Source organism: Desmodus rotundus, chromosome 10, assembly GCF_022682495.2.
Source record: "Desmodus rotundus isolate HL8 chromosome 10, HLdesRot8A.1, whole genome shotgun sequence".
Lineage (NCBI taxonomy): Eukaryota > Metazoa > Chordata > Mammalia > Chiroptera > Phyllostomidae > Desmodus > Desmodus rotundus.
Genome location: NC_071396.1, coordinates 105,427,748 through 105,447,570, shown reverse-complemented (window position 1 = coordinate 105,447,570; position 19,823 = coordinate 105,427,748). Strand labels below are relative to the sequence as shown.

At 48.7% G+C, this 19,823-nt stretch overlaps 1 protein-coding gene and 1 long non-coding RNA gene across 5 annotated transcripts in view; one reads left to right on the top strand and one right to left on the bottom strand.

The window, feature by feature from the left end:
• Window positions 1-2,702: 2,702 nt before the first annotated feature.
• LOC123478737 (uncharacterized) lies at window positions 2,703-9,177 on the bottom strand. 3 transcript variants are annotated; one of them, XR_008425411.1, is made up of 4 exons: window positions 8,859-9,177; window positions 6,436-6,575; window positions 3,959-4,588; window positions 2,703-3,367 (listed from the first exon to the last, which is right to left on the bottom strand). It is a non-coding gene; the product is annotated as an uncharacterized lncRNA (long non-coding RNA). The 3 variants fall into 3 exon arrangements; XR_008425410.1 differs by having other exon boundaries at window positions 2,703-4,588; XR_006654042.2 differs by having other exon boundaries at window positions 2,703-4,588; window positions 9,033-9,177.
• Window positions 8,409-19,823, top strand: part of KDSR (3-ketodihydrosphingosine reductase) — a 31,157-nt gene continuing 19,742 nt past the window's right edge. The window contains exons 1-5 of one of the 2 annotated variants that reach the window (XM_053913361.1): window positions 8,409-8,752; window positions 11,807-11,896; window positions 13,826-13,882; window positions 16,716-16,781; window positions 16,973-17,068. In XM_053913361.1, the coding sequence (XP_053769336.1) occupies window positions 8,645-8,752; window positions 11,807-11,896; window positions 13,826-13,882; window positions 16,716-16,781; window positions 16,973-17,068 (417 nt within the window). In that variant the 5' untranslated portion in view covers window positions 8,409-8,644. The remainder of the gene's footprint in view (window positions 8,753-11,806; window positions 11,897-13,825; window positions 13,883-16,715; window positions 16,782-16,972; window positions 17,069-19,823) is intronic. The other variant, XM_053913360.2, reaches the window with a different exon arrangement.

The following is a 19,823-nucleotide window of genomic DNA, read 5'->3' as shown; positions in this document are numbered from 1 at the left end:
AGTTTTAGACTTGCTCTAGAGTGGTAGGACATAGGCTGTGTCTGTGTGCTCTTTGTGGACAGATAAACAGAGGGGACCGCGTGGCCAGGCTTTGGTTGGCTTGACCGTTACGAAATTGAGGACAGTTGTTTCTGGAACCAACATGTAAACCCTACTTGGGGAGCATTTTTATGAGCCGTACCCTGGATGTTGAAGAACATTTTTTGTCTCAGCCTGAAAATTCCGTATGGACCTCAATTACGAAGTATTTCATTGTGCAGTAGACATTTGAGTTCCCGTAGTCCACGTGCAGAGAAACAGAATGAGTATATTTGATACATTAGATTATTTGATTACTAATGGGAAGTGCTGTTTTTTCCCCTCACCTGAGGATATCTTCATTGATTTTAGATGAGAGGAAAGGGGAGAGACAGACAGACAGACATTGATCAATTGCCTCCCGGATGTGTCTACATGGGGTATGTGTTAGGTGATACATGTTGTTACAAGTTGGGTTCCCCAGAAGCTGACAAGAGGTAGAATTTGGCGGCCAACATGTTTATTACAGGTCAGCACCTGTGGGAAGGGGGAGGAGACAGAACTGGGCAGGAAAGGATGTTAAAATTAATATAGAGATTTCCTGTGTAATCTGAAGAAGCTTCCCCTAAGGCAGGGGTGTCAAACTCATATTCACTGGGGGCCACATCAGCCTTGGAGGTGACTTCAAAGGGCTGAGTGTAATTTCAACTCCTTAACAGTTAAGGAGCGGTTACATTTGTACAGCCCTAAAATTGTTTCGGCCCTTTGAAGGCAACCTTGAAGCTGATTTGGCCCCCGGTGAAAATGAATTTGACACCCCTGTGCTAAGGTTAACATCCCAGAGAACCATGGTACAGTCAAACCAAGAAATTAATGTCGGCACCCTACCGTAAACCAAACTACAGCCTGATGTGGATTTCATCGATATTTCCACTAACGTCCTTTTTCTGTTCTGGAATTCCATTGAGGATTGCATTTATCATCATACTCCTAGTCAACTTTAACTGGTGATGTTCCTTCTGTCTGTCTTTGTTTTTCATGAGCTTGAGACACTTTTGAATAGTTTTGGCCGGGTATTTTGAAGGCTGTCAGTTTAGGTTTGTCTGATGTCCTCTCCTAATTAGACTGATGTTAGTTAGGGATTTGGGGGAACGATGCCACCTAAATGGCGTGTGCCACTGTCACATCAGATCGGGGGGCCTGATACCAAGGCCTTATTCTTAGTGATGTTAGCTAATTTCGGTCCTGTGACTAGGATGATGTGTGGTGGTTTCTTCCACTGCACAGTTGCTGGTTTTTCCTTTTCGCGCTCTGGTCTTCGGGAGCTAGTGGCCAGGCCCAGCCGTGGAGGGCAGCGGAAATTCAGCTACACCTCCTGGAGGGAGAGAATCGAAGAATCTGTGGTACATGCTAACATCTCACAGTGGTTGATAAGTACTCGGGGGAAGAGCCACTGAGGCTGTGCATCATTCTGTTTCCCCTCACCGTTTTGCCCGCCCGTTGTCCATCTTGCCGATAGCGGCAGGTATTCCTTGCTCCATCGGTGACTTTCCGGTTTCTCTCTTCCTGCTACCTTTATTAATTGGGATTCTGTAAGTAAGAGTTGTCCTTTCCCAGTTTCAAGGTTTTCTTTCTTAACCTCCAGTTTTACATTATAAGCTAAACTGTGGAAGTAAAATCTGTATTATTATTTTTAATCTTAAGTTCTGAAGTAATACGAGTTTAACTGGACTTTTGTGTAAAACAAAACACGATGCCCGAGTGTGGCAAATGGTACCTAAGGATGATGATGGACTGATTATAAAGAAACGAACACCGACATATTTGTATTTATGTGGAAAGTGGTTTAGTTCATAATTGTAACTGGTAGTGACGCATTAAAACCATAGTGAGTCCTTATTGAGGAGGTGGGCTGTTGAACGGAAACAACGCCGCCGTCAAAACTCACCTGGAATTTACATCAAACTGTAAAGAAACACGTTCAAAACCAAAAGAACTCGAAGGTAGATTGAATTACACAGCCAGCCAGTAGAGGCGCAGGTGAGCACTAGGGCTTTGCAGACTTTGAAATAAAGTAGCCTGTGTGCTAGGACTCGAGACCCGGCCACACCTGCGGAGGCGGCAGTGAAAGACTGCATTAGACGGCAGGGGAAGCTCCGCTAAAGACAGTAGCTAAAGGACCATTTTCCGATAAACCTCAAGAACTGAGCACCAATTCATAGAACAGGTAAACCGAACTGAGTACCCTTATCGCACCTTCTGGGATGCACAGAAATGGTAACGGCAATTCTTTTAGTATAAATGCAATTTTAACGTGAGATGAAAGAAAAATTATTTCCAGTTTCCTTGCTGACAAACATGGTCAATTTGGAGCTTTGTAAAACTAGGAAAGATTCCTTTCTCAGCAATGGGGCTTTTTTTTTTTTAAATCCTCACCCGAGGATATGATTTTTGATTTTTTAGAGAGAGGAAGGGACGGAGGGAGGGAGAGAGAAACATCAATCTGTTGCCTCCCGTAAGCACCCCAACTGGGAATTGAACCTGCAGCCTTTTGGTATATGGGACAACACTCTAACCAACTGAGCCACACAGCCAGGGCAAATGTGGCTTCTTGTTTCAGTTTTCTGTAGGAATGTTTTCTGACAGGGCAGCTGCCGTGTCTGGACCACATGCTTTGATAGGGAGCTCGTGCCAGAACGTCGGTCAGTGCATGCTTCCTCCTTGCTATGAAAAACAGCCTTAGTGAAGTAGTAAAATGTGTGGGTTCCATAACGTTTATAACTGAAATTTGAAATTATGTAAAGTCTTTATTTTATTTTTGATTTTACAGAGGGGGTGGAGGAAGAGAGGGCGAGAAACAGATGAGAGAGACACATCGATTGGTTGCCTTCCATACATGCCTCCGAGGGTGACCTGTTAAGCAAGAGGGGGAAGGGAGGAAGAAAGAGGGAGAGAAACATGGATATGTGAGAGACATCTCGACTGGTTGCCCCCTGAATACCCGCAGCTGGGGACCCTGCCCACAATCCAGGCATGTGCCTTGACTAGGAATCTTTAACTGATGACCTTTTGGTTCACAGGCCAGCGTTCAATCCATTGAGCCACACCAGCCAGGGCAAAGTTGGAATCATTTAATGGCGTGTCAGCTAGGATAGCCATAACAAAAAGGCATAGGCTGGGTGGCTTGGACAACAGAATTTTATTCCCCACAGTTTCAGAGTCTGGAAGTCCAGGATCCAGGTGCCGGCAGCTTCCGTTTCTGGGGAGAGCTGTTTCCAGCTTTCAGCAACTGCCTTCTTGCTGCGTCTTCACATCTGCCAGTTGACATTGGGCTCCCCAGCCTCCGGAACTGTGAGGAACAGATCTCTGTCGTTTATAAGTCACCTGGTCTGTGGTATTCTGTTCCCGCAGCCCAGACTGACTAGGACGATAAGTAGCCTTAATACTTTCCTCCAGGAGCACTCGTGGGAAAAATATTTCCTTAATTATTACACGTTCAATGGGTGAAAAACAGATTAGCTGGATATAAAACCTGGGCTCACCATTCTTTCCTTGAGAATCTCCTCATCCTCATGTGCAATGTTACTGTGGAGAAATCTGAAACGAGCCTGATTTCTTTCTTAAATAAGTGACCTGATTTTCTTTTCCCCCGACCGACCAAAGTCTTTATTTTAAAATCCAATATGTTTTCTAAAGGTTTTGTAGTTTTGCATGTAAGCCCATGATCCTTCTGTATTAGTGAGGGTCCCCCAGAGAGACAGAAGCAATAGCAGATACGTCCTGTTTGGTGATGTTAGAGACACACCCTAATGGGGAAGGCGGTGCCCAGAACAGTTCACGGTAAAAGGGAACTGGTTTTGCAGGAACCTGCTACCAGGAAATGCAAAGAGGTGAACTGGGTTCACAGCAGATAGACTCCAGGGCTGACTTTGGACCCCACCTGAGGAGCTGCTGGGCCTGGAGCCACCTGGGCCATTTGGGCGGTGTCCTAGGCACAGGGCTCTGTTGCTCAGAAGAAGAGCCGCTTGGTTTCTGGATGCCAGTTTCCAGGGGAACAGACAGCATCCTTGTCGGGAAGGCTGCTGCTCTGAAGAAGGTAAAAACAAGTGGCTCAGCTGGCCGAATTACACACTGTCAGTTCCTATGTTTGGGTGTTGAACCAGCCCCTGGGCACTGGCTCGTGGCCTGGCCATATGCTCAGGTGGAAGGGTGATGGACAGTTGGCCATTCAAGGGATGGCTATAGGGGGCACGGATGTGTGGAAGTCATTATGGAAACCCAAGGGTACATTAAAGCAGGGCTTAGCACTTGGCATCAGAAGAACCTCCTGAGATCAGAGGCAGTTGGAACCAGCAAGTGGATATCTTGGTGTGCCCACTTGAGGTGGCCGCCTGGATCCATGAAGCAAGGCCCGCAGCAACGCAGAGATGGCTGGAATCTTGACGTAGTTCTCTCGTTCCCTCTGGGGCGCAAAACGCCAACAAGAACGACAGAGGCTGCCCATGGCTGTGGGGCAGTTTCCCCCGAGGGAGAGTCTGACACAGCTGGCTGTGGACAGATGCTGGCAGCCCTGGAAGGGGACGGATGGATCTTGATGGGATAGACAGACTCTGGGCGGGGCTTTGCCTACTCAGAGGTCGATGCAATGCTCAAAATACTGGGTTGGCCAACAAGTCCATTCAAGATTTTTCCGTAAAATGACACATTTCATGTTTACCAATAACTTTATGGTTGGATATTTTGAGTATGTTGACCATACTCTGTGTGGTACAGTGATTGTTCCCGGTGTCTCAATTTGATCACTATCAACTTCAACCGGTCTACTCAAACATGGCGCATCATCCAGTGAGAAATCTCCAGCACGAAACTTCGCAAACCAGTTTTGATGCATTCAATCAGTCACAGCACCTCCTCCATACACTGCATAAATATGTTTTTGTGTTTCAGCTGCGTTTTTACCTTTCTTGAAATAATAAAGCATAATATGCTGAAAATATGTATCTTCTTCCATATTCAATATTAAAATGGCTACACAAAAGTTCACCAATTTTGATAAAGTTTTTTTTAAATGCACGCTGATAGGACAGCTGTCCAATACAATCTAACAAAGTTGTTTCTAACTAAAGACAACTAGGCGCTACTAGAGCCTTCTTACAGAAAAAAGCAAGTGAACTTTTTGGCCAACCCAATGCTATTAAAGGACTAAATCAGAAGATACGGCACCAATTTGGACCTTCGAATTCTGTTTCTTCAGACCTAGAAGCATATTTGACAGCCCATAGTCTCCGACAACGCTCAAAGAGATATCACAGCAAATGGGCACAGCATGTTGCAAATCATCCTCCGAGTAAAGGTCTACTAGAGAGTTGAAACAGGTGGAGGCAGGAAGGGATGACCTACGTGCCTTGTTGAATGTGTGCTCACACTCAGTGGGAGGGGGGCCAATGGAAGGTTCCTGCTAGATGGGCTCCTCTACCTTTCGGGGGGATTTGGAGGAGAAGGATGCTTGGCATGACTATATAGTTCTTGCAACTGTACTTTTTTTTTTCTCCATATCACCTCCATTTTTTGTTTTTCTAGTGGATAGAGTGATAGGTGGAACGCTGTCATTGTCTGCTAATGAGATTGCAGTGCTGATATTGACAGTCAAATCTAGAGAAATTGAGGGAAGAGCCCCCTCCATGTGGCCTCCTCCCCAAATTAGGCATCTGTTTAACTGTAGAACAGCTTGGAATAAAGACCAGGTAATGGCCTGTGAGGCAAGAATCTGGCCCAAAGAGAAGGTCTGGCCTTTGTCTCTGAAGATTTTATTTGTTCATTTTTAGAGAGGAGGAGGGAGGTCAAAGAGGGAGAGAAACCTCAGTGATACATCAATCAGTTGCCTCTCCCATGCCCCCAAGTGGGGAACCTGCCCACAACCCAGGCGTGTGCCCTGACTGGGAATTGAACTGTGACCTTCCGGTTCCCAGGCCAACACCCAGTCCCCTGAACCACACCAGTGAGGGCTGGCCTTTGTCTTTGGCTTCTGGGAAGTAATCTATGTCATCCCTGATAGAAGTGTCTGTGTTTCATGAGGTCTGGCCAGGACAGAAAGACCAACGTTGTGGTGTATGAGGAAGCTTTGTATCCTGTATTAGTTGCCCTACAGACTGAGTTCAGCCATGTGGGCAATCAATCACACCTACATAATAAAGCCCCATAATAAAGAGGTTCTTACATAATAAGAACCTCTGGACACCAGATGAGCTTCCCCGGTTGGCAGCCCTCCATGCACATTGCCACACAGCAGCAGTGGGATGGTCACCACACCCTCACTCCATGGAAGATGCTGAAGCTTTGCTTTTACATCCCTGCAGACCGCCCCACTCCCTTTTTTCTGAGGCTGACTTCGCCGTAAACTATAGCCATGTTACTCACCAAGTGTAACAGTTCTCGGTGGGTGCAGCGCATCCTTCTAGAGACTCATCACCACAGAAGGTGGTCTGGGGACCCCTTGAACTTCAAACTGGTGTCAGAAGTCTTGGGGCCTGTCCTCAAACCTTGCAATTTGGCCAACTCTGGGCAATAAATTAGTAAAGAAGAAAAACTCAGAACTTTTGCTCCTTAGTATTTCTCAAAATAACAACAAAAAGGAAAAGCAAGCAAACAAAAATAGCTGCCTTAATGCAAGTCAAAATCACACTGAAACGTCAGTTCACACCCACTAGGAAGCCTGTAATTAAAACACAGATGATTAAGTGTTGCTGAGGATTTGGAGGGAGAAAAGGGAATCCTTGCACCTTGGTGGTGGGAATGAAAAACGGCACAGCTGCTTCGGAAACCAGTCTGGCCCTTCTGGTGAAATGCAGAATTACCATAAGATTGTCAGCATCACAACGGTCAAACCTGTAGACAATTGTCATTAAAAAATATTTATTTGAGGATAAGCCTGGAAGCAAGATCTCAACACATTGAGATTCCAAGATGTGACGGTCTGCAGCTGCTTTGTGCATTCAGAATTAAAGAGGGAAGTAAGGAAGATTACCTGCAGGTGGGAGAAAGCAAGGTGGGGATTGGGTTACAGGGTAGTTAATCAGATTTTGTGTTCTCCTGAGGTCACACTTTAGAGGGAGGGGTCTAAAAAGATCATTTCAAAGGTGTGTCAACCTGGATGCACAGAAACAAGAAAGAGTTTGCTTAAGGCAAAGGTAAGCCTTTAGCTACAGAAGTTCCTGCGGGCGACTCCTGCCCAGTTAGGAATTTATGACCAGATCACCAGGTGAGGCTACTCTCCTCAGAACCCGGTTTCTGGCCACAAGATCTACCAATTCCACTCCAGGGTCCAAACCCAAAATAAATGAAAACATATGTCCCCACAAAAACTTGTATGCGAACCGTTTGCAGAGGCATTATTTATAAAAGCCCCAAAGTGGAAACAGCTTAAACTAGTCCATCAGCTAGTGACTGGATAAATGAAATGAGGTGTATCCACACCGTGGAATCTCATTTGATGATAAAAACAATACACTGTTTCCCTGGCCGGGTAGCAAGAAGCAACCAGTGAGCACATACGTAAGCGGAACAACAAATCAATGCCTTTCTCTAAAATTAATAAATACATTTTTTAATCAGTGAAGTACTGGGACACTGCACAACATGGATGAGCCCTGAGAACATTACGCTAAGTGTCTGAAAGAAGGCAGACACAACAGGCTGCGTGGTGTGTGACTCCACGTACAGGAAATACCCAGAATAACCAAACCTGCAGAGACTGAAAGGCGGCTGCCTTAGGGCTGGGAGGGAAGGGGTAGTGACTGCCAACGGGGTCAGGATTTGCGGGGGAAGGGGATGTGGTGAAATGTTCTAAAATTGTGGTGGGGGCTGCTCGACGGTTGAGAGTACTCAAGTCCATTTACTGTGCACTTTAAATCGGTATGTGAATGAGATCTCAAGCTTTTTCTCTTTTTCATTTAAATCCTGCCTTGGTTTGAAAAAGAAAAACCTCCGTTCAACGACATCGAATTATCTGAGTGACTTTGGAAATGCCATGTCCAGCTTTTCCCGTTGCTCAGAGGAGCCACGTTGGGCTGTGAGCATTCACGCCCAGAAACTATGAAATGGAGGCCGGGGTTTCGTTTTGGGCCCAGGCCTTCCCGGCGCCGGCAGGGTCCGCTGGCCGCACAGCCCGAGACCCGAGATCGCTCCGCAAGGCCTTCCGACGGGCGGGCCGCGGGGCTCGGCGACACTCGACGGAACCGCACGAGCAGAGCGGGCCGACGCTCGGACGCGGTCGGGGGGTCCGGGAACCAGGTCTCCGCGGTCCTAAGACGCACCCGCGACGCAAAGCAGCGGAGTCACGGCGCCCACGCAGAGGCGCTCGGGGTGGCGCCGCCGGGGTCGCAGCGTGCGGCCTGGTGGCCCCGAGCGCAGACTGCAGGGCCTGCTGGACGCCGCGGGGGCAGGAACCGGGCCGCGCGGCCCCGCGGGTGGCCCCGCCCCGCAGCGGTCGCGCCCTCTGCCGGCTCCGCCTCTTCCCCTCGGCCACCGCCCCGCCCGGAACCCAAACACCGGCTCCTGCTGCGCGGCCGCGCGTGATCGCCAGCGCCGCCCGCCCCCAGTCCCAGGCCCGGGCCCGGCCGGCCGAGCGATGCTGCTGCTCGTGGCCACCTGCGTCGTGGCGTTCGTGCTGCTGCTGTACATGCTGTCCCCGCTCATCAGCCCCAAGCCCCTGGCGCTGCCCGGGGCGCATGTGGTGGTGAGTGGCTCCCCGTGCGCGCGCCCCAGCCCCGGCCGGCTCTGCGGCCCCGAGCCCGCCCCCTGGCCGCCGGGCGGCCACCGCCCCTTCTCCAAACCAGGGTCACCTGCGGCCGAGCACCCCGGCACCCTCCCCGCGGAGGGCCTCGGGGGCCCGTCCTGCCCTCCGCGGCGGCTGGCTCTTCCCGGCGGGAGCTCCGAGGGCTCGCGAGCCGCTCGCCAGTCCCAGGCGCATCCCTGGGTGGTGGCTGTTTTTGTCCTCAGTTTTCCCGATGAGTCACCTGAGGAACGAAGAGGCTGAGAAACTTTGTCAAGGACACCGCGGTCGGTGACGGTGCGGGTTGACGAGGCGGGGAACAGTCCCAGCCGCCGGGACCGGCTGAGGCGGCCCCCAGCTGGGAGATGGCTGGTGCGAGCGGCGGACAGCTGTTGCCAAAGGCATCTAGGGAGTGACTCACCGGGGAAAAATTGGTCCGAGGCCAGTGGGGCGGGAGCCCTGGCTGGATGGAGGCGCTGGGACACTTCTGCCCAGTCTCACTGCTCGCCTCTCTCCGAGCTCAGCCTGGGGTTCCAGGGCGGTCCTGAGCCCTCATTTCGGAGTCAGAGGGATGAGCTAAGCCACCTGGCAGGTGCTTTAGGAGTGAAGAGGATGTGCATGGGCTTGCTTTGTTTCTTAACGGAGGATCACATCTCCAAAGGCCCCCTTTCTGCAGATGTAGCACCTGTCTTGAACGGAGCCAGAACGCCTCCCTCCCTGCGCCCAGCACCTCGCTGTTGGCAGTGGCTTTGAATGCCCGCACCCCGAGGCGCACTGAGGCCGCGGAGGTTATGAGTGAGGACAGTTCGTTACTAAGCTGGCGGCACTAATCCTCCTGGTACCCGAGGTGACACACTTGAGTGTCCCCACTGGGCTGTGATGGGATAGGACGGTCATTCCTTTTAGTGTGCTTGAAATCTGGACAAGCAAGAAAGAGGAGCAAAACGCTACAGTCATGCTGAATCCGGAAGGTGTCCCGTCCATGCCCAGGACAACTTCTGCCACAAAAGCACAGCTTTAAAAGTCAGCTTCTTTCACATTTTATGTTTGCAGAGCATAACTTGGTCAAAGGTAACGCCAAAAGCAGTGATGAGAATTTTGAGTCAGTTGTTTAGGAGAGAGTGTCACTTAACCTTGACTCTGGTCTTTCCAGCCCCATCAGGCTGCACGCGCAGGTGGGTAAGATGACAGACATGCCTGGGATAGACCAGGGGGACATTTACTTTCACTGTCTAGTTTTCAGACGCCCTTATAAATAATGCAGGGATGACGTGAATGATTCGCATGATGTCACTACCTGCCCTCTTTGTTAACGTCATAAGAGAAGTGAAAATGTGATTATTTTTCTTGACATTTGTTAGGACCAGACCAGGCGGTGGTAGGAGAGGCAGCTGACGTTTAGCACCGCTGCTTATGTGGAGGCAGGAACAGACTGGGTCGTAACTGTTTATTGTTTGTTTCTGTTCTCTCCCTAGCGACCCTGTGGAAGTCTTACAGGGTATGTACTTATTGAAGTCAGCTGGTTTTTAAGACGCTGTTTAATTGACTCGAGTGCTGGAAAATCAAGCGCTCCTTTTTTGAGGATGGCTGCTGGCAGCAACACTCCCTGCCGCGCTCCCCCCTCTTGCCCTCGGTGAGAGGTGTGGGGCGTGGTTAAAGACTTAGTCCCATTTACACAGTATTTTCAGTGAAGAGTAAGAGGGAGTGAGAGAGGGACAAGTTAATCTTTAGTGTCCCACCTCTGGGCTCAGGTTACCAATGGTCAGGCAGCTCCACACCTGTTTACCATTTTTCTAGGCCATTATGAAAATCTCTCATATTTGCTTGTAGCTTTCAGAGTAACACAGCCCAGAAATGGCTAATCCTTAGATGCCTGCTAAGGGTTAGGTGACTTGACAGGAAGGTTGGTTTCCCAGGAACCATGACCCAAAAGTTAAAGTCTTACTCTTGTTCTTCTGAAAAAATCTTAGAAGTGATTGGGTCGAACAGTTCTTTGATGTGCAGCAATTTCATGAGCTTGTCTGTGTGAAATTGCGGTTGGACATTTATAAAACTTAGGAAGTGATCCCCCCAATAATTCCCATACCCACCTGGCACCATGCACCATTATTACAATAGTATAGACTGTACTCACTATACTGGACTTCGCATCCCCAGGGCTGCTTTGTAACCACCAGTCTGTACTTCTCAGTCCCTTCACCTTTTCACCCACCTGCCCAGCCTCCCTCCCCACTGACAACCATCAATTTGTTTTCCCTGTATCTATGTCTGTTTCTGTTTTGTGTGTTCATGTATATTGTTCTTTTTAATATATATAGTGGTTGAGATTCCACATATGACTGAAATCACACTGTGTTTGTGTTTCTCTGACTCACTGAGCATAATACCTTCGAGGTCCATCCAACATTGTTGCAAATGGGAAGATTCCCTTCTTTTTTATGGCTGAGTAACGTTCCATTGCCTACGTGCACCACAGCTTTATCCACTTGCCTATTGATGGGTGCTTAGGACTAGTGCGTTATTTACTTAGGACTAGTGCGTTATGTACTAGGTAGACTTACAGGGCACTCTCCCTTCAGGAAGGTCCTATAGGTGCACCATGTGTAGCTCAGTGCCAGGGACAGTGACAGCATCAGGTCTTGTGGATGGCTCAGTCTTTCTCATTTGCACTCGTCCCACCTCATTAAGTCTGGGATGGAGAAGTGACACTTTTTTTTTAAACATCTGAATGAATTTGTTTCTATTTCTATGATAGAGAAGGGGGAAGGGAAAAGACAGGGAGAAACATCAATGTGTGGTTGCCTCTCGCACACGCAACCCAGGCGTGTGCCCTGACTGGGAATCGAACTTGTGACCCTTTGATTCACCGGCCGGCACTCGACCACTGAGCCACACCAGCCAGGGCTCAGACTGACTTCTTATACTAGTTCTTAGGGCCCGTGATAATCATGTTAAGAGTACTTCCCTCAGAAGGGTAATGCCAAGTGTTCAGGAGCCTGTTCGTATTTTTGCTTCCAGGTCACCGGAGGCTCCAGTGGCATTGGAAAGTGTATCGCTATCGAGTGCTACAAACAGGGAGCATTCATAACTCTGGTTGCACGAAACGAGGTGAGTCGGCACTAACTGACTCAACTTCCTGTAGTCTGAGAAGCTGCACAAACAGCCTCTGGTTCGACACCCGCACTGGAAATCTCTGGGTGGAGGCGACATTCCCAAACAACTGGTTATTTCTGCTATTCAGGACAGTTTCTTGGCCGAAGACAGATCAGCTCCACTAATATTTATTTAGTGCCAGCAACCATTAGAGAACCCTGTAAACGCTGCTGATCTTGAAATGGGAGAGGCCAAGAGGAAGCTGAGAGGCCCACCTGGCTGGAAGTGGGAGACTCTAGAGGGCTCTCCACCCACCGCGAAGGTGGGAGGTGCAGCCGAGGCCAAGGTGGAGCAGATGCTGAGTCCTGAAGGACGTGCCCAGGACAGGATGTGGGTCTCCACGGAAACCCACGGGCTGCAGAGGAATCTCACCCCTCCCAGCAGCGTAGCAGAACGAGTGTTTTTCTGTGTTCGGTGTACACAAGCTCTGTTATCCTTTTTATTCAGGGTCCGTTGTTCTTTCCAAAGTTGCTTCCATGGCCCTGCATTTACAGGGACTCTGGCGGAGTCCTCTTGCTCCACGGGGCGGGGGGAAGTGACCAGGGTTGTACCCTCCGCTGCTGCTGTTCTGTGCCCGGCGTAGCTGGCTTCAGCGGGTGCTCCAACATCTCTGCTGAATGAGGGCGTGAAGGGGGACGATGGAGGGAATGGGAGCGGCAGCGTGGCCTCAGTGCTTGGGGGCTCGGGTGCCTCCACGCAAAGGAAGACCAGGAGTAGGGTGACCCCTCAGGTGGGGGGATCACAGGCGAGCAAGGCTCCGTGGGAACGGCTGGCCATGGGGTGCTCTGGGGCAAACGTTCAAATAAGGATACAGAATTCAGCTTGGATGTCCATATTTTCTTTTTAAAATCAAGAAAGGCAGAGTTAGCGATCTTTTATTTATACGCTGACTTCTCTCACAGCGAGTTTGCTTTGCTCTGACACCACCTCATGGGAACGGAAACACAGCTGTCATAGAGAGGCGTTTTGTGAGGTTTAAACAATGCCCGTATTTGACAAGGGGCAGATGGAGAGGGAGGCGGTAGGCCCTGCATTTTGGGTGCTCAGAGGCCCATTGTGTGGTCCTGGGAGTGGCTGGAGGTGAACCACCCCACGCCTTCCGGCATCGGAAGTCCTTTACTTTCTCACGTGTTATTTTTCATTCTGCTGCTGGCCAGGTCAAGTGTGTCTATCTTTATTAATAGAACAGTGTTATCTTATTGTAGACGCATTCACGTTTAGAAGCCTGTGTCTTTCCAGAGGATTGCCTTCCTTTTTGTGCATTTCTGCTGTCATGATGTATTTGAATGACATCTTTTGTAGAGCAAATCGAGACACTCTAGATCGATATTTGTCTCCTTGAAAATGCTTGAAACAAGCAAAATTGAGGCCTTGGAAGAATGGCTGTTACCTGGGTAGCTTGGCTTGTCTGAAGCGTGTCTTCGAGAATAGCCAGGCACAGATTTGCCCAGTCTGTCTAAAAAGTGATTTGCTTTGGGAGCCGAGGAGGAAAATATTGGGCATGGAATCACGTGTACTCCAAGTGCATATCCATATGGGGGTTCTTGTCTTATATCAACTAAAAAATGTGAGATCAAACCATTGATTAGAACTGACACAGGGTGACCATCAGCAATTAATACCATTAATTGGGAGGTTGTATTTCATTTGTTTTTCTGTTACCTTCCCATGCCATGATTTTAAAAGCTGGCTGTCACTGAGCTGACTGAACACACTCTGTGGCTTCTTTCTTCCGGAGACCGACCCATTGCTGTGCTGCAGAGGTGCCAGTTTGTGTTTCCCAGAATTCAGTACAGACACCAACCACTGCTTTTGCTGTCCTTTCAAACAGGCAAGCAGGCGCAGGGACACTCGCCAGAACTAATTGTTCTCTCTTGCTTTCAGGACAGGCTGCTGCAGGCGAAGAAAGAAATTGAAAAGCACTCTATTAATGATAAACAGGTAAAATCACTGTCCTCGTGATGCCTTTTCTGTGTGAGCCAACACAGTCGCAGGAAGGAAACAAGGGTAACTTCAACTCTGAATAGTTTGTGAAAAGATAGAAGATTTTCCTAATTGTAAAATACCTATTAGGCTGTTTTCAAAAAGGTGAAATTGTTTGAATTGTCTGGAACTTCAGGGTATGACAAAAAAACATAGACTCTATCTGATAACAGAATGCTTTACTAGAAAGTGATTTTATTCCAATTCTTTATTTACATCAACTTTAGAGCCCCACTTAAGGAAAAGGGGGCCTTTAAAAACACTTCTGGGTTATGGAATTGTTTCATAGGTGAAATGTTACATATATGTACCCATATTGGTATAAAACATAATTTGTTATTACACTCATCACCCAGCTCAGAAACGGGATCAGCCAGAACCCAAAAGCCCCTCTGTGAGCCCCCATCAGCTCGCCCTGCATGTCACCCCTACAGGGGCCCCCACCCTGATTTTTGTGTTGATCCTCTTCTTGCTTTTCTCTATAATTTGACCATAAATCTTTGACCTTTAATAGTCTGCTTCTTTTTGAACTTATTGGCATCATTTTTATGGAAAGCTTTATCAAGATGTTAATCGCCTATTTTAAGGTGCCTACCGTTCAATGGTTTATATATAGTGCATCCACAGAGCTGCATGGCCATCTGGGAGTCAATTTAAGAACATTTGCACCGTCCCATAAAGAAAGTGCATACCTGTTGCCAGTCACCCCCATTCCTCCCAAGCCCTCCCAGCCCCAGGCCACCACTAGTCCACTTTCTTTCTCTGTCGGTTTGCCTGGCATCTTTCTTTGATTCTCTTGCAACTTGACTTCTGCACCTGATACTATTTTAAAAATTCCTGTGTTGCTGCAGTAAAGCTCACTCTCTTTTTACTGGTACATAGTATCCTCTTCTATATATAGACTACCTTTTGTTCATCAGTTCTACTGTTGGTGCCTATTTAGGTTGTTTCCAGTTTCGGTGTTGGCTTTGTTGCTTGCTATTACTGAAGCTTGGCTCTTTGTGCACATGGGCAAGAATGGAGGATACTGGGAAATGGAATTGTTGAGCTGAGCGTGTATGCATGTCTTCAGCCTCAGCAAAGTGGTTCCACTCCCTCCTGAGTGGTTGCTGGTTTCCGCCGCCCCACACCTTTGCCAACACTTGTTATGGTGTGACTTCTGAGCGTTCCCTTTTTGATGGGTTGTAAATGGCATTGCATTGTCTCCGTTTCCCACCAGAACATATCAGAGATCTTTCATGTCAATAAAAATTAATCTGTCTCACTTTCTTATTCTGCTGTGGCATCCTCTCGGGGACCCCAGAGTTTATTTCATCAGTCCCATTGTTGGGCAGCTGGCATTTTTGTGTTTGTGCTTTTACTGCATTCTTTGCCACAGGTAGACATCCTCACCCCCGTGTCGCTGTGCGCATCTGTGAGCTTTTCTCAAGTACTGTGACCTCTGCCTGTGCTCCCTTCTCTAAAGAGCATAAATTTGGATATCTTATAGCTCAGCCAACCTCCCTATTTTCCCCCCATTTTTTCCCTCATGTTCATGCAACTTCTGAAGGAGAAGGAGATACCATCTAAAATCACAGAGCCTGAAAACTCCAGTCTTGCCTACTACCAGGGCGGTCTCTCTGCCCCGACTTCATCGCTACTCCCCGCCCGCTCCTCACCCATCAGACGGCTTAGGTCCTCGGACAGTTCTTGACGCCACATCCGGGAGGGGCAGTATCAGGGCTGGGGTGGGCCAGAGGGAGCTTGACCTCCTGCAGGGTCCAGAAGGGGCTTGCCACACACTTATAGTGTAAGCAGTGCCCCGTGGGTATTTTCTTCCTGGTAATATCGTAGCACTTTTTTGTGTGTGAAATTTCACTTGTCTGTGGTATAGTTTTTATTTACAGAAAATGATCTAATCCTGTATAAAAAGGCTTGTTTAAAAAGTAATCCTATGGTTCCTACTCCCAGTTTTGTTATTCTTTTAACAAGTTCAGATATGAACAACCCAAGCTACATAATTTATGTACAATTTGTGTATTCTTTATGGAATTTCTGTATTCTTTTAAATAACAACTTGAGATAGAATTTATATGCCGTGAACCACACCCATTAAAGATATATACACTTGTGAAACCACCACCGAAATCCAGACACAGAGCATGGCCAGCGCCCCCCAGAGCGGGCCCTCACCCCTGCAGGCCCTTCCTGCCTCCCCACCCAGCTGCGCGTGTGGTCCACCTGCTTTCTGTCACTTGGATTAGTGGCACAGTGGAGCATTTTTACATTTGTTTCTATTTCCAGCCTTACTGAGGTATAATTGACAAATAAGAATTACAGGGGCTTTCAGTGTCCAACGTGATGATGTAATACACGTTCACATTTAAAATGGTTACCACAGTCAATTCTGTTTACACACCCAGCACCTCACATAGCTCTGTGTGTGTGTGTGTGTGGTGGGAACAGTTAAGACCCACTCTCCTAGCAAATTTCAAGTACGCAACAGGTCAGTGTTAATCACGACAGACTGTGTGTTGTACATTAGATCCCCAGACGCACTCAGCGTAGACCTGGGAGTCTGTGCCCTTTGGCCAGCGTTTCTTTCGAGTTTGCTCAAAGTAGTTTTCTAGGAAAGCTGCCGAGACAACCAGAGTCTGCTGATTGCACCGCCAGCAGATTTCCAACAGTGCAGGTGGGGTGTCCAGAGCTGGGCTCCTTATCTCCTGGAAGCACTGTCCTTAATTTAAAAAACCTTGAAAATCTAGTTTCAGATCCCTGCGTGGCTTTGATCGCGCTCTTCCTTTTCTAACAGGTGGTGCTCTGCATATCAGTCGACGTCTCCCAAGACTACAGCCAAGTAGAAAATGTCATAAAACAAGTAAGAAGTTGGGCTAACTGGGATGAATTCATGTGCCTTTTGTTGTTCTTACCATTTCGCTGTGTGGTTCGAAATCGGTAAATCTTCCTAACGGGTTTAGTGGTTTTATACATTTTACTTATTGGCATCGCTTTGCTACTAAGGAGTTCTTCTTTCTCTCTCTTCGTGTCCGCTCTGCTCAACGTTTCCAGGCACAGGAGAAACTGGGCCCAGTGGACATGCTCGTGAACTGTGCCGGAATGTCACTTGCAGGGAAATTTGAAGATCTTGAAGTTGGGACTTTTGAAGTAAGTAAAAATCTGGTTTTTGCTCATGAGGGTAGCCCATACACTACAAGTAGAACCAGGCCTTGGGCAAAGCTTTACGAACGAAATAGGTGAAATGTGTTCGGGTTGCGGAGAAGCTTTAGAAGACGAGAGGGAGGCCGCGTGGGCTCTTGGTTCCGCTGCCCTGTGTGTCCAGCCTGCAGGGTTTAGATGAGTGTCTCGACCTGGGTTTCGCCGGGTGTGAAATGGGACTGGGCCCTTCGGTCTGACATAGGTGACCCTGACGAAACCCTGAGGCAGTAACTGTAAGAGGGAGCTTTGTGGGCCAAGAGATGCTGGGTTTTGATGTCAAGTGTCAGTATTTTGAACATGGAAAAGCCAAAAAGTTGAGGAGCAGACTCTTTAAGAGTTCTGAAATCAGAATAAAAAGAGAATGTGTCGTGTTTATGGCTGTATTTTTAAACAGGTATGCCACGGAACCTCTCTTAGTTGTTTATTTCATCCCATTCGTTAGAAATGGACATCAGATCGGAAATCTTTTAAGTGCAAAATGCTTTTTTTAGCTGACATGGCACCAGCCCTCTTTTTCTTAATGTTCTCTTGAGCCTTCATCACGGTACTGGGTTCCGCACGCGCTAGTCTATGCAGGGAAACCGCACCCGCTTCCAAAGAGGAGCCAGCTGGAGCAGTAGTGTAGGTGCCTTGCTGCTGGTGGGCTGTGGGCAAGCACCGTGGGCTCCGATTTACAGCCAAGTCCCAGTCGGGGGAGTCCAGATGTAATCCAAGCAGGGTGGTGCCCTGCCTGGGGCTCAGGAGTCTTATGGCTCCTTTGTCAACTAGGCATAAAGATAGACAGCCAGTCTACTTTCATCTGTGAGGAGTCAAAGGGGAGTTTTAAAGAGGATGTCAATAGCTGTGTGAAGAATCAAGGGGGGGATAGCTGTAGTAGCGATCTCAGCATGCAGTGACGATGGAGGGACCTCAGAGGTGGCTTCATAAGCGGAGTAGGGTGTGAGAGAGAGAGAGTGAAAGATGACGTGGAGGGACGATCAGCAGACCTTCCCTGACTGTGGGGGGCAGAGACGATAGCGGGGCACTTGGTTGCAGGGTTGTAAATAAGTGAGCACGCAGTTGTAAAGTGAGGACCTTGGGAAGCAGGATGGGTCTGCGCGAGGACAGAGGGGTCCGGATGGTTTCCATTCGTGTGTCCATGGAAGTAGGGAGGTAGCTGAGTGAATGGACGCATTGTGGGGCTTGTCACCGCAAGCAAGAACAGTGGAAACTAAGCGTACAACCCCAGGAGAAGGCCTGTGCAGGGTGTCAGTGATAAGGAGGTGGTGTGAAGCAGGTAAGATGGAGGGAGAAGGGCAATCATGATAATGTGAAGTTTGTAAAACGTTAAAAAAATGAACAATTCTAATCTTTTTTACAAAAACTTCACTGTGCTCTCAGACTTACATCTCCTGTTCACACAGTTTCCTTCCCTTCCTTCCCTTCTTCCTTCCTTGCTTCCTGCTTTCCTTCCTCCCTCCCTCTCCTCTCCCTCTCTCTTGTTTTAAAAACAACAAACCAATCACAACCTGTTTCTTGTCCAGTACCTCTCCGCCCCTGCAGGCACCCACGCGACTCTCCGCTGCTCTCTGTCCCCAGCAGGCACAGCAGAACAAATACGGACTTTGGCATCAGGCTAAACCAGTTTGAGATCTTAGGTCTAATGGTTTCTGATCTGACCGTTTGGCGGCTGTGTGATTGCGGATAGATCATCCTTTCTCCTCTGGCCCCCGCTCCCATCTCTGAACTGGATAGACAGCCCCCAGAGCTGTGAGGATTAAGTAACATAACATGTGTATGATGCCTGGCCCATGTTACTTGCTTAGGAAATACTAATGTCCTGAGCCCTGGCAGGTATAAGTCAGTGGATTGAGCGTGGGCCTGCGAAGCAAGAGGTCACAGGTTCAATTCCCAGTCAGGGCACATACCTGGATTGTGGGTCAGGTCCCCAGTAGGGGGCATGCGAAAGGCAACCACACATTGATGTTTCTCTCCGTCTCTTTTTCCCTTCCCCTCTCTCTAAAATTAAAATAACTAAAATCTTAAAAAAATATATACTAATGTCTTTCCCCTGATAATCACTCAACCTATAAATACTTGTGAAAGTCTCTCCTGAGTCCAGCATTGTTCTGGGTCCTGGGGGAGGTGGTGAGCAAGAGAATTAAGTCTCAGCCCTGGTGAGGAGGGCAGAGCCCATGGGAGCAGTCAGACAACAGTGTGATTGCAGCTGGGGTATGTGGTGTGGGGAAGGTAAAAGGTGCTAAGGGGCTCGGTCAAGTGGTGTGGAGGGAACCCCAGCCTAGGGGCTCTGAGACGTGAAGGATAGGGGGGCCAGGGAAGAGACCTCGGACTGAAGAGCCTACAGCTGCAGATGGGAGGAGCTCGAAAACTACAGGAGCCTCGAGCGGGCCCATCTGGCTGTAGCGTCCCTGACGATGGGTGGAGCAGAGCACAGCCAGGTCTGCAGGGGCCTTGAGCGCCACCCAGAGCAGGATGGAGTTTAGTCTAAAACCTCTCAAGAGGTGTAAGCCAGGCAAGGCAGTCAGGCTCTCCTGCTGTGTCAGGGAGACTTTAGGAGCTCTTGGGGTCACTGAGGAAGAAGTGGTGATGTTGGAAAGTGGATGGGGGTAGAGTATTGGGCGACCAGGGAGTGTGGGGTGGCAGGAGTTGGGGACAGGTCAGCGCAGGGGCTCAAGCAGCTGATAGGGGGTGTTGGAAGAGGCCC